The following is a 14,459-nucleotide window of genomic DNA, read 5'->3' on the forward strand; positions in this document are numbered from 1 at the left end:
GGGTCTTCTCTCACTCTGTGATAATATCACACCTCACACACGTGTCCTATCACACCTCACTCAACCACACTCAGTTCTTTTTCCCCCCCAATGGGTTCTGTTATGAACAAAACAGCCTGACTGGGACACTTCAGCTTGAGCTAAGTACTGACATTGAAATGTCAATTAGCCAATTGCTCCTGGGAATCACCTACACCCCCACTCACACTAGGACCAGGATGCAAAATAATCATGGAATCATGGGAGGGGGTTTTGGGGATGAAAAGCACCCCAAAATGAAAAATATGGGCACAGTGGAGGGGGCTGGATGGGTGTGCTGGTTGGAGAAAAGGGAACCCCATCCCTAGTCTATGTTTGACCTGTCACCATAACCTGCAGAGGACCAGACTGGACTGGGCTGTGGGAAGCAGGCACAAGGAATCAGACACTCTTCCTGGTGTTACCAGGAGGGCAGGAGAGGGATAGCTGCTGCTGGATCTCGGCAGCAGGCTCTGCACATCCCTCCACCCTGTGGCTACCAGTGTGCCAGGAGGAAAGGAGAGAGCACGGTCTGCTGATCGGGACTGCAGATACAGACTGGACACCTCTGCACCTCTGGCTACCAGTGTTCCACGGAGACTCCAGGGACAGACTCTGCAGCCTTCTCACCCTTCGGCTACCGGAAGAAGCTACAACACCCCCCCTGCCGAGCTAACTTTTTAATAAAGAACTGAACATTAATAAAGGCATAGACCCTGTTCATTTCAGGTTCTTTGTACACGTAGAATTTTATGACTGAAAAAAATGTTTGTGGCTCTGGAAACCCTTCCCCTGGGTCTGTCCGATTTGCCTGAGAGCTATGGGCCTGTTTTTAGCCCTTCTTTGATTGTGACTCTGGCTTTTAGTTCCAGATCCAGTTGGTTCCACAGGGTTTCCCAATCTTGTCAGACCACTGAAATCAGCGGGGTGCCACCTGAACAGAGGAGGAAGTCCCTGGACTACTAAATCGGATCTCGTCATGGTCACCAAGATTGTTATGGGTAATAAATGATCAAGCCTAATTAATAATTAATAAAATAGATTTTTATTTCACGACCGGGGTTTGGTTTCTGATCACCACAATCAAAGGGACAGTGCTGAGCCTGGGATCGGTGCTGGGTGAACACTGATCCAAACTCCATTGCATTGGATCCCCTCTGTTCAGGAATGCTGTCTCTGTCTGGTTAGTTTCCTACAGTTTTTTGGTTTTTTTTTTTTGCCTGGGGCAGAGGTTCTCCTTTTTGTTGCTTCACATATTCATGTGGTCTCCTTTTCTCTGTGCTGGGCTGAACAAAGCTGCTTCTGGGAAGCGATGAATGCTGATCATGATATTGGGATTCATGTTCCTAAGATGTTCCTGACGGCTTTTTCTATCTTGATTGTAGATATTTCTCGAGTATTCATCCCTTGGGTGTGTCCTAGTTTAGGGCAAATTTGGGAGAAAAACCTCTGGAAGGAGCCCCCAGAAAACAAACCCCCATGGCCCCTCCCCATCCACCTGGTTTGGGAAGAATTTTCTCAGAGAGAAGTGGAAAAGAACATGTTTATTTAACAAACAAAACCCTTCACAGCACTAAAAAAAATGAACAACACCAGATTACAACAAAACTCTTTCACCACTCTGAAGAGATGAATAAATCCAGAAAGTCTTTCCTGGGAGTGGTCACCTGGGTCTGGACACTGTGGATTGCTCTCCAGCACTAGAGATAGCTGCTGCAGATCACAAAATGCAGGCTCCCAGTGTTCCTTGGTGTTTCCCAGATCCCATTACGGAGCAGGTTGGATGGTATTCAGGAAGAGGAAAGGAAAAGAAACAGTCCAGGGAAAGAATTGGACTGCTTAGCTAAACTAACTAACAAGCAAAAGCAAAGGCAAAAAGCAGAAGCAAGCAAGCAAAGCAAGCAAGCAAAAACCAGCAAGCAAGCAAAAGCAAGCCAGCCAGCCCTAGCCTCTTCTAGACAACAGACCATGGCAGTAGGTGAGCCAGCTGATAACAGGATAAAACAAACCTTCATTTTCAGAGTCAGTTCTTAAAGCACAGAACACAATATCAAACATAAGCAGAACACACAATTGGGGATACCAGCATCATAAGGTCACACCATGACAGGTGTCTTCTGGATTGTCTCAGGAAAGGGCCCATCTCTGCACAAAGACATGGTTTTTCATTTGTAAATTAGGTCTTTCTCCCTGCTGCCATCTATGGTTTTGCAATCTTTTCCCATCTGGGGCTTGTGGTTTTTGTTTGTTTTTTTTTTTTTTTTAACTTTAAAAGTTTTTCATACAAGCACAACTTATTTCATGTATATTTTACATAAGCATGAATTATTCCATAACATATATTACAATTGTTTTGTAAACATGATCAATAGCAAGACCAATAACTACAACAATTACAATATAGTAAGGGTACAATATAATTAGTTTCAAAGGCCTTGTGGATAGCATTGCTGTCAGCAACTTGCCATATTTTGTTAAGTTGTTTTTGGAGATCTTTTATGTTTGGGAGGTGTACACAATGCAGTGTTCTCTATCCAGTTTTAAATATCCACAAAGTCCTTGTTCTTTGGCCAGCAATAAATGTAAGACCAGTCTGTTTTGTAATGTCAGTTCAATGTTTGCTTATTTATAATTTTAAATCCCCTTTCATTAGTTTCAGATTGTTAGATAATCTAAATTGGCAAGTAAAAAATGAAGTTCTGTTTTTAGAGCCGTGGCTCCTGGTAAGAGAAAACACTGTAGGGCCTATTTAAACATTTTGGAAGCTGAAGGTCCTGTCCATTCATGTGTCTTGCTGTACCCTACCCCAATACTGGGCTTTCCTGGGGCTTCTTTTCCAAGATGGGCATAAGGTTAATAATCCTAAGGTAACTTGTCAGGTGCTGGGGCCAAACAGTAGTTGGATAGACCAATATCCATCTAGGGTAACACAAACAGTGTAACTTGGGGAAGGAACTTCCAGGGACTTGACACAATTTAAGGGTTGGCTTCTAAAGTTTAGAAATATTTTGGCTATCCAGCTTGTGGTGCTGGACTGAATTTCATCGTTTTGTTTTTCTCTTTACCTCTATTGACCCTTGCTTGGGTGATTAATAGGTGTGTTCCCCAATCTAGGCACCATCCTGCCTCCCTTAAGTGCTCCCATTGTCCTTTTAAGGGCTTTGTCCAGGTGTGAAGCTTGCTTCAGAGTTTGACACTCTGGCAAGTCTGAGATATTTTGGGATGTTCACAATCTAACATAAATCTATCAATCTGGCTGCTTGGCCTCCAGAGGCTGCTAAAGCAAATTCTAAAAGATGTTGGGTGAGACTATGGGACCCTGTTGGACACTTCTTACCCCTTTGTCCTATTATCCTCCAAGCTATCAGATCTTTAAGAATACCATCTCTTTGTCACCTGCATCTTTGCTTCTCATCCAGATAGTGGGAGACTGTTTGCCTTTGCTATCACCTTAGGCAGAGTATTATATTTAATCACCATTGACAGATCCATAAGGATAATTCCCCAAGGAATGTGTTCCCCTGCTGAATGGGGCATAGGGAGGCAGGCTCTAATGTTGGACAGATTGCACATTTTACCAAACCCTTGGATTAAAATCAGTATTATATTTTCTTCCATGCTCCCACCTAAAGATAAAGGTATTTAGTCTATACATTTCACTGTTCATTTACAGATGTCTTTAAGATTTTCAGCTGCAGGGATGTGGTGTTTTCCACTGCCCACTCTGAGTCAGGAGCCCTCTTAATTCAGGTTCAATATACCCAGGAGTTAATTCCTTTGACTTTGACTGTTTTGTTCCTTAATTCCTTTCCTTTCACTTTCACTGACAAGCTGTTCTTGCAGTCCACAGAACTAGATAAGGTCCTTTCCATGCTCCTGAAGTGGCTCCAGTTTCCAGATCTTGATGTATACGTGATCCCCAGACTGAAAAGAATGAACTGGGGTGTCAAGGAATGATAAGGGAATGATAAACTTTTTTAGCCCATTCAAGGATTCCCTTAATGAAATTAATTATTGTACCATTTCCTGATTAGCATTCTGTTCCTTGGACCCAGGAATGTTGCAACAGAGTATAGTCTCCCAGATTTCAACTCATATGGGCTCACCTTCAGGTTAGTTTGGGGCTGTACTCTAATTTGTTACAAGTCTAGTGTTAACACCTGTGACCATTTCAAGAAAGTTTCCTGACGTATTTTGATAATTTGTCTTTTTAGGATTTGATTTATTTGCTCAACCCTTCCACTAGACTGTGGTCTCCATGGAATGTGTAAATCCCAGTTATACCCAACTGCCTACTAAGTTGCTGTTACACTTCAGATATAAAATGAGGTTCCCTATCAGATGGCATCCCTGTAGGCGCTCCAAACCTGGATATAACCTCTTTGTGGAGTACCTTGGTGACTTCCCTGGCCATGTTGGTGCAGCAGGAGAAACTTTTATTGGGTGGCCAGAAGCTATCTAGGAGATAGCTGTCTCCTTGTTGATGTGGTAGCTCAGAAAAATCAATTTGCCACTAATACTTGGGAGTGTTTCCTCTTTTAGTGATCTCTGGAGGAGGTCCTTTTAAATTTGAACAATTATTTTTAAGACATATTGGGCATTTTTCTGTAATAGATCTGACAACTTTGTCACACAAGCACTCAGTTTTTGAGTCTGTAGACTGCTCGCCATAGCATCGATTCCTTAGTGGGTCTGCTGGTGTTTCTCCTTTACCATTTGTGCCATCAGTTGTGATGGAAATATGACCTGGTTATTGGGAGTTACCAGCCACACACCCTCTTTATTCTGGGCTTTTAGGTAAGTAGCTAATTTTAAATTTGCCTGACTATACCCAGGGCTACCTTCAGGAAGTGAAATCACTTTCTCAGGTATTAATGCTAGGATGCCTTGTTGTGCAACCTCTCAAGCAGCTTTATCAGCAAGTCTATTTCCTACTCAAATTTGGGAATCCCCATGCTGGTGTGCATGTGTAGCATGGCCACTTCTTTGGGCAGTTGAATAGAATCAAGGAGGAACAGTATTTCTTGTTTCTATTTAATTGGAGAGCCTTGTGCTGTTAATAGGCCTTTTTCCCCTCCATATATCCCCATGGGCATGGACAGAGCTAAAAGCATATTTCAAATCAGTCCATATGTTTACTATTTTTCCTGCTGCCACTTCAAGGCTCTTCGTAGTGCTGTGGGTTCTGCCCTCTTTGCTGAGCTGTCCATGGGCAGCAGTGCAGTTTCTATTATTTTTAGTTGACGAGATTACTGCATAGCTGGCTTTTCATCTTCTTGCACAAGGCTACCTCTGTCTGTAAGGAAATCTTCTGGATCTTCAGTGTGTACACCTTGTAGGTCTGATCAACCAGCAGAAACCTTCTCAATTGGCTGTAAGCAGTCATGGGTCAATGGCTCTTCTCCTTCCATTGGGGTGTTCAGGAATTGGACTGGACTTAGCCCTGTGGTTACTTTAATTCCCAAATTTGATGCTTCAGCATTTGACTCGGGGAAAGCCAATGCCTCCCCTTTTTGTCCTGATACAGCGTGCAAACTGTGCACTACTGTCTTTTGTCCCAAAGTAAATTTCCTGGCCTCTTGGATGAGAATAATCTCAGCTGTGGGTAACAGGCATCAGGGCCACCCATGGCTGACTTTTTCAAAAAGTACCCCACAGGCCTCTTGAAGTCTCCTACCTTCTGAGCCAGAACTCCAAGGGTGAGGGGCTGTTGTTTATGCACAGAAAGTTCAAAGGTTTTGTTAAGTCTGGAAGTCCCAAGGCATGTGCAGACATCAGGGCCAACCATAGGTGACAGAATGCATGTTCACCCTTGCGAGTCCAAATCAAAGGTCCTTCCAAGGCCTCCTTTAAAAGCTCATACAATGACTTGACCAAATGTCTGTAATCTGAGACCCACAATCTGCATCATCCAGCCAAACCTGAATATGCTATTAAATCCTGGGCAGTCACAGGCTAGAGTATGTGGTAGATGGCTTCTTCTCTGTGCATTCCCAGCCTCCACTGTTCCGGTTCTGATTCACATCCTAGGTAGGCAACTTGCTGCCTCATGATTGAAGCTTTTTCCTGAGATACTTGGTAACCTCCTTGACCTAGGAAATTTAGAGCTTTCACAGTAAATTCCATACATGTTTCATTAGTTTCAGCTGCTAGTAAGATGTCTTCAGCATACCGCAGGACCAACTCTTCTGGCTTCTCTTTTTCCAGACCTCTAATTCTTTTGCCAATTGGTTCCCCAAAATCGTTGGACTGTTTATATCCTTGCAATAACACAGTCCAGGTAAGCTGAGTCTTCTGACCAGTTTGGGGATTTTCCCATTTAAAGGAAAAAATGCCCTAACTTTGCTTATCAAGAGGTATGCAAAAGAAGGCATCCTTCAAATCTATCACTTTAAACCACTAGTGATTTTCTCTGAAATTTTCTATTAGGCTCTTGATTTCCCTCCTATCTTCTAATTTTAAAGGATGCAATTTCTGCCTTACTGGTCTTGATACAGTTTTTAGGGTAACACTTACAGGCTGAGCTTGTTTGGAATAGCCTGGAGTTCCACTGGCTCAAACCAGGGATGTTACTGCATTTGCTACTGCTTCTTGGTATTCCTCCAGAGTTGTCTTGTTCTGGTGTTCCCTGCAACATAAAAGTCCTTCCCTTGATGGCTTTAGTCTCAGGTACCAATAATGGTATTTCTCTTTAAATACAATCTGAGCCTCCATTTTGCTTAACAGGTCTCTTCCTAAAAGAGGAACCAGACACTCAGGCATATATAACAATTGGTATATTAGCCACTGTTTTATGAATTTAATGGGGTTAAAGAATGTTCATTTTTCCACTTTTCCTGTTTCACCACCAACATTTGCAGTTTCCTGGCTTAATTTTCCCAGGTTTATATTAAATACCAAGTAAGTGGGCAATGTGTTTATTAAAAGGCCAATTTTCCTCTTCCCTAGCCCTATTGTAACCAGGGATTCAGCTGCGGATTCTGCCCCTGGTCCCCTTCATTCCTGAAGTAGGGGTGGGTCTGTTCCCTCTGCTCTCTCTACCCCTGGGGACATTCCTGTTTCCAGTGCCCAAACCATCTACAATATGCATATTGATTCAGTCCTGGGCACTCAAACCCCTTTATTGACAAATGGAGTGCCCACATGGCACAGAAAAAAAGGGGTAAATAAATTCTAGATATTGAACTGTCAGACCTTAGTCACTCCCCCCCCCACCCCGCCTCCCCGCACCAACAGAACAAAACACCCACAATTCTACAGAAAATAAAAACCCACAACAGCTGGCAACATGCCAGGACAAGGTTTTTAGGGTTTTTTTCACTGTTTCAAGGAAAAAAACTTAAAAACCAAGGGGTTCACACAGAAGCTTAAACAAAAGCAGATGGAAACCTGGTGAATCCCTGATGTTGGTCTCCTTTTCACAGCAGATGAAGCAGGTGGATTTGGTGTCCTTTCTCTCACTGGCCTGGATATTCTGAGGTCAGGGGCCAAGATGGAGCAGCCTTCTCTGGCTAGTTCTTCTCATTCTCTCTGATCTCAGATCAAAACCAAACTGTACAGTTCTCTCTGGAGAAAGCTATCAAGTGATCACTGTCACAGCCTCTCCAAGCCCAAGGAAAGGGAAAAAACCCTCTTGCCTAAGCTAACAGAAGCCAATCTAGCTAAGCAAAAAAGAAAAACAGAATGCAGTCTGCACAACAACACAGATGCCCGGAGAGTGATGTTTGAAAAAGCCCATGGAAGAACCCCAAGGCTCACTCTCTCACTCCCCACCTTAAAGGTACAGCAATCACTTTGGGCATAAAACAGATGATCAGGGAATAGACTATAATCATAAAATCACCCAAGACACTGGTTTACTTTTAAACCAGTACAGCACCAAAAAATGAAGTTACTTGAATGTAACCAAGGAATAACAGTATGGGGTTTTTGCAAATGTTGCTCGTATTTGGATGTAAGAGGAGTAGGCATTTTAAACATGCATTGATGGCCTATTCCAGACAATATGGGATACCACTGGCTTTGCAGAAATTAAGCTAGAAATTTTTAACTCCATAAATGGAAAGGAATATGCACCTGTAGTTGGGGAATATTTGGACTGTAGTTCCAGAAAAGTTCTCAAAAGGATATTTGGCTACTCCAACTTGTTGCCTACATGGTGCTGATCAGTATTGTTAGGGTACTAGATAACTTCAGTTTCATCAGTGATTGTTGCATTTTTGATGTCTTATAAGTTTCTTTTTGCAGACTGCTATAAGTTTGTTGCCAGCAGATTTTACTGAAAGATTTTCCCCACTGACTTTTTCCTCTTTCCCTGGGTATAGTTTCTAGGGATCTCCCTGAAACCAGGATAGTGGAAGGAATAAGGGTGGTAATGTGTGATATGTATGCTTATTTGGGTTCTGGTGATACCTGGACCTGTAAGGTTATGGCTCTGAAAGACAAGCCAGCCTTAACCGAACTTATTTTCAAGCCAAGCTTACAAGTCCAACAAGTATGAAAAATAGTTCTGTAAAATCGTCTAACATTCAAAAATGCTGAACCTCACCAAAGAAGACTGTTATATTGAGTGTCTTCAGTATCAATGTAGATGTAACCACAAGTATGTATTATATCACCATCTTCATAAGCTGTTGAAATCCAGGTGGGGCAGTGTTATCTCCTCCATGACTCATCCCTGATAACTCCCTGTGGGGAGTTATCTTCTGCTTAATGGGCCATTGAGTCTCACTGCATGACTGATAAAATTACATCTTCCCATTGTGAGATGCTCTGCTCAGGGGGAGGAGCCAAGAATTCCTACTGGATATAAACTGAGCTGTGGAACACCACAGGCAGCTTTACCTACTAGACTCCCAGAGGACAAGAGCCAAAGTAACCCCCACGGAAGCTGCAGAGGAAGACCAGACCCTTCTACAGGATCACTGCTCTAAGGGAACTACACCTGTCACTCCAGGAGGACTGCTGCCACCATTTAATGGGACTGCTGCCACCACCCTGACCCACAGGCTGTCAGGTTGTGTCCTAAATCTGTCAGTTTAAACCAGTGTTTTCTGCATTTATTTTTTAATCAGCAGCACATGATGACGGAGGAGAGCAGTGTCTGCAGATTTGTGTTCAAGAAGCGGGTGCGAGCCGCAGGCAGCAACCGGCGGAAATGGCCCGGCAGTGAGCAGGAGCAGGACAGCAGTGGGGAAGAGGGCAGCACCGTGGTGCAGAAGAAGTTGCCCAGGGACATCCCCAACCCCATGATCCAGAAGACTAGGTTCTGCATGAGGGAGAGGCTGGAGTATGCACCAAGCAGTAGCGAGGATGAGGATCCTGCCAAGGAAATTTGGGTCACCTACAAATCAACCAGGTCGGCAAAACCTGTTGGCCCAGAAGACATGGGGGCCACAGCAGTGTATGAACTGGACACGGAGAAGGAGAAGGATGCCCAGGCTATCTTTGAACACAGCCAAAAAATCCAGGAGGAGCTGAGAGGAAAGGAAGATGATAAAATTTATCGTGGCATTAATAACTACCAGAAGTATATGAAGCCCAAGGACACATCAATGGGAAATGCCTCCTCAGGAATGATCAGAAAAGGCCCCATGCGTGCTCCGGAGCACCTGCGGGCCACAGTGCGCTGGGACTACCAGCCTGACATCTGCAAGGACTACAAAGAGACTGGGTTCTGTGGCTTCGGGGACAGCTGCAAATTCCTGCACGACTGCTTGGACTACAAGCACGGCTGGAAGATTGAACAGGAGCTGGACGAGGGCCGCTACAGCGTCAATGACAGTGGAAACTATGAGGTGAGCAGTGATGAGGAGGACATGCCTTTCAAATGCTTCATCTGCAGAGGTTCCTTCCAGAACCCCGTGGTCACCAAGTGTCGGCACTACTTCTGTGAGAGCTGTGCCCTCCAGCACTACCGCAAATCCCAGCGCTGCTATGTCTGTGAGAAGCAAACCAACGGGGTCTTCAACCCTGCCAAAGAGCTCATGGCAAAACTGGAAAAACACAAAGGGGAGGAAGAAGAGGGGCAACAGTCATGACATGAAGAGGATCCAAAGCAGCAGAACAAGTTCTGTACATAACTGAATGAAACTTTTGTAAAAGGGGGAAAATTAGTGTGGGGTGTGTGTAAACCTCCCACAAAAGACTAAAGTCTTGGGTGCTCTCATGTTTTTCACTTGCATTCCACATGACCCAGGATGCTGACAGTTTGTCAGATGCAGAATGTTGTCAACAATGGCAAGACAATATCCATCACTCTACTTGAACCCCAAGACTTAAACATTTGAGACACATCAGTAGCAGAAGGATGTGTGTTTTTAATTGAGATGGTTTTGAGTTGGATAGTTTCTTATTTGTAGTGTTGAGTTGCAATTTGTAGATATATTTGGGATATGGGGACTTAAGGATTTTATCTATTTAAGGACATGGGTCACCAACCTAAACTAAGACAAAATATTTCTTCTGTTCCTTTTTTCTGACAGTTCTGAAGTTGAATTGTTTTTTGTTTGTAGTGTTAAGTTTTAATTTGTAATTTCTAAGTAATGAGCCTGCAGCCTGTTAGCATGGAAAATTGTATTACTGGTGATCTTGTTTGACAGCTCCTGGACAATACATGGGATACATCCCTGCCTGGGGGGTTGGGCTTGTCCAGTTGGTTGGACAGCCTTATTTGACCTGGGCTTATCATCTGTGACATCATGCTGTCTGTCATCCTCTCTGTCACACTTCTGCTGATCTGAAGCTGCCCCCCAAGCTCAACCAGCCTAGAAGGAAGCCAGTCCCTGAGTGAACAAAGATAGGCTGGATTCAAATCTACACAGGGACCCTCAGCCATTGTCATTCAGCCCTAAATGCAGATATATTATTCGTCAGAGAGCTGGTCTGTGCTAAGACCTCAATGAATCACATGTGTAAGCTTGGCGAATTTGAAGCTTCTATAAAAGGAGCTGTGAGAATAAACTTGAGGCTGTTTGTAACAAGGACCTTTGAGAGTTGTATGCTTTGTATGTCAGTCACTTTTCCCTTTTTAAACAGAGAATGGGGGAACTGTCACAGCAACACCTGGCCTGTGGGCTGTACACATAAATTTGCCATAACAGACCTTAATTCGACCAGCCTAGCTGTTACAGAGTAGAAGTAAATGAGTCTCCAGGACAAGATAATCACAGGTTGGATTTGAACTCAAACAGGAACCTCAACCAATCCCATTCAAGCCTGAATGCAGACAGCTGTCTGCAGTGAGGCCAGTGAGCTGACCTTGACCAATCAGATGTGTAAGCACAGGAATTTTGAAACCCCTATAAAAGAATTATTGAGAATTTTTTGAGATTATTTTTAAGTGTAGCAAATTAGCATAGTTGACAAGAATCCCCAGTTAGATGTACAGCTACTGAAGTATTTCCCCCTCTTGGTTTGGCCCCCTACTGAAGCCTCCCCTTTGCTTCTAGCTCCACATTGTTTATACATAAATACATGGGAAAGTGGAAAGGCTTTGGTTCACTGAAGCAGCAAAATTAGAATAGGTTTCCAGGAATGTGTTTGTCTAACAAAATACTGGAGTTAGCAGAATAAACTATATAACTATACAATAAAAGTCTATAGAGCTACATATATATGAAAAATTTATAAAAAGCAAAAATATTTTGGCATCAGTGGTATAATTGGATAATGAAAATAAATTACTAGTGATAGTATAATTTGCTATCCTCTATTATACATATGTGAAGTTATATAAGTGAATATCAAAAGTGGGTTTGAGCCTTGGTGCCAGGTTAAAGGTATAAAATGCAATTGCATGATGAATTCTAAAGTCTTCAGTACACACACAAGTTTGGTTTTAGTTGCAAAAGCTAAGACAAGAGTTTTGTTGGGGAAATTAGGGTTCCTTCTGTAGGAATTCACAGAAATTTGATTTGGTATAAGGGATATACTAAATCTTGCAATTGCCTGGGTGAATTGTGAATTTTGCAGCTGTGGTTTTGTGGGGTTGAACTCCCCTCTTGTGCCTTTTTGCATGGTTTGTTATGGAATAGCCAGAATTGGCAGGTCTGAGTCCTAAAGCCAATTCTACAGCTCTTGCCCGGCAGGGTTCAGCCCCTTCTCTGCTGTTTCATGGAAGCATTGAGTCTCAACTGTGGGTAAAAGAGAAATATAGAGGAATTACAGGTTTGAGTGCTGCAGGGTACGCTGTGAGTTTGTTAGGAATATGTGTGTCTGCATGTGTACAGGAATAGGTTGTCTGTGTTTAGTCTCACCAGCACTGAGGCATTGAAACAGGAACGCCTCAGATATAAAATATCTTTTATTGAAGAAGTGTTTGTCTTAGGTTGCAATGCAAGATGTAACCAAAAGCATGCATACTCTTACCATCTGTTAAAATCAGGTGGGGCAGTTTTCTTTATCTCTTCCAGGACCCATCCTCCCTCCAGGGTGATATCTTCTGCCTAATGGGCCATTAAGTCTCACTGCATGGCTGATAAGAACCACATCATCCCATTGTGAGATGCTCCGCCCAGGGGGAGGAGGCAAGAAGTCCTACCTGGATAAAAGTCGAGTTGTGGAAAGCCAGAGTCAGCCTTCTCTGCTGGATTCCCAGAGGAAGACGAGACCTGCACTGGACCTGCAGAGTGAAACTCCACTGTCCTCCAGGATCACAGAACCACAGCTGCCACTGCAGGAGGACTACAGCCACCATTTTTTTGGGACTGCTGCTGCCACCTTGACTCACAGGGTATCAGGTTGTATTTTGACTCTGTTAGTGTTTTTAGTACTACTGCATTTTATTTTAAGTTTCCTAGTAAAGACCTGCTATTCCTATTCTCATATATTTTCCTGACAGCATGGCAGTGCTGCTGGAGACCACAATGGGTGACCTGGTCATTGACCTGTACACAGAGGAGCGGCCCCGTGCTTGTCTGAATTTCCTGAAGCTCTGCAAAGTCAAGTACTACAACTATTGTCTTATTTATAATGTACAGCGGGATTTTATTATACAAACTGGCGACCCCATGGGAACTGGCCATGGAGGGGAATCTATATTTTGTCAACTGTATGGTGATCAAGCCAGATTTTTTGAGGCAGAAAAGGTGCCCAGAATCAAACACAAGAAGAAAGGAACTGTGTCAATGGTGAACAATGGCAGTGATCAGCATGGATCACAGTTTCTCATTACCACAGGGGAAAACCTGGATTACCTTGATAGTGTACATACAGTATTTGGAGAAGTGACAGAAGGCATGGATGTATTAAAGAAAATTAATGAAACCTTTGTAGATAAGGATTTTATCCCATATCAAGATATCAGGATAAATCATACAGTAATTTTAGATGATCCCTTTGATGATCCACCTGGCTTGTGTGTTCCTGATCACTCACCAGAACCTACAAAGGAACAGCTTGACAGTGGCAGAATAGGAGCAGATGAAGAAATTGATGACATGAGAGGATGGTCTGCAGATGAAATAGAAGAAGTTCAGGCCGAAAAAGAAGCAAAAAGTCATGCTATTCTTCTGGAAATGGTGGGAGACTTACCAGATGCAGACATAAAGCCACCAGAAAATGTGTTGTTTGTTTGTAAGCTGAATCCTGTGACCACAGGCGAAGACCTGGAGATAATATTTTCACGATTTGGTCCCATTAAAAGTTGCGAAGTGATCCGAGACTGGAAGACCGGTGAATCTCTTTGTTATGCTTTCATTGAGTTTGAAAAGGAGGAAGACTGTGAGAAAGCCTACTTCAAAATGGACAATGTGCTGATAGATGACAGACGGATACATGTGGATTTTAGCCAGTCTGTTGCAAAGATTAAATGGAAGGGAAAAGGTGGGCGGTATACCAAGGAAGAATTCAAGGACTATGAGAAGGAAGGTGACAAAACTTCGAAATTTGCTCTGAAAGAAAAAGTAAAATCAAAGCAAGATGGCAAGTATGACCTTGTGCTGGATGAGGATGTAGAGAAGTCACACTTGGCCAAAAGACAGAAGAAAAAGCACCACCAGTGTGAAGAAGATGACAAGAGGACCAAAAAATCTAAGGATTCTGACCGAAAGCACAAAGAATGCTGTAGGAAGAGGACAAGGGATGTGAAGAAAGACAGGCATCAAAACCGTAGCCATTCTCAGGAGAGAGATTACACTTACAGTAGACAAAAAAACCAAAAAACAAGTACAGATGAAAGAAAAAGCAGAGGGGAACTAAAATAATTTACCTTTTTTTCTTTTTTTTAAAGAAAAAAAGGAACAGAGCTGCAGCAGCTAAGCTTCAGTCTGTAGGCAGAAACATTTTCTTGTAATTTTGTTTCCTCCTTTCCATTAGGAAACAACTCCTTAACTCCTTCCTAATGGGAAGGAGATGTGTGTTGTTGTTAGTTACTGTGTGTTTTGATCTGTCCCCTTTTCACGGAGAAGATAAGTTCTTGTGAAGTCATCTTCCTAACTGAT

At 43.0% G+C, this 14,459-nt stretch overlaps 2 protein-coding genes across 2 annotated transcripts; both read left to right on the top strand.

The window, feature by feature from the left end:
• Nucleotides 1-9,098: 9,098 nt before the first annotated feature.
• Nucleotides 9,099-10,135, top strand: LOC110482607 (E3 ubiquitin-protein ligase RNF113A). The gene has a single exon (XM_021551972.3). The coding sequence runs from the start codon at nt 9,099-9,101 to the stop codon at nt 10,056-10,058; it is 960 nt and encodes a 319-aa protein (XP_021407647.2). The 3' UTR covers nt 10,059-10,135.
• Nucleotides 10,136-12,860: 2,725 nt separating this feature from the next.
• On the top strand, nt 12,861-14,222 carry LOC110482615 (peptidyl-prolyl cis-trans isomerase-like 4). The gene has a single exon (XM_077783109.1). The coding sequence runs from the start codon at nt 12,861-12,863 to the stop codon at nt 14,220-14,222; it is 1,362 nt and encodes a 453-aa protein (XP_077639235.1).
• Nucleotides 14,223-14,459: the final 237 nt, after the last annotated feature.

This window comes from Lonchura striata, chromosome 5 (genome assembly GCF_046129695.1).
Source record: "Lonchura striata isolate bLonStr1 chromosome 5, bLonStr1.mat, whole genome shotgun sequence".
Classification (NCBI taxonomy): Eukaryota; Metazoa; Chordata; class Aves; order Passeriformes; family Estrildidae; genus Lonchura; species Lonchura striata.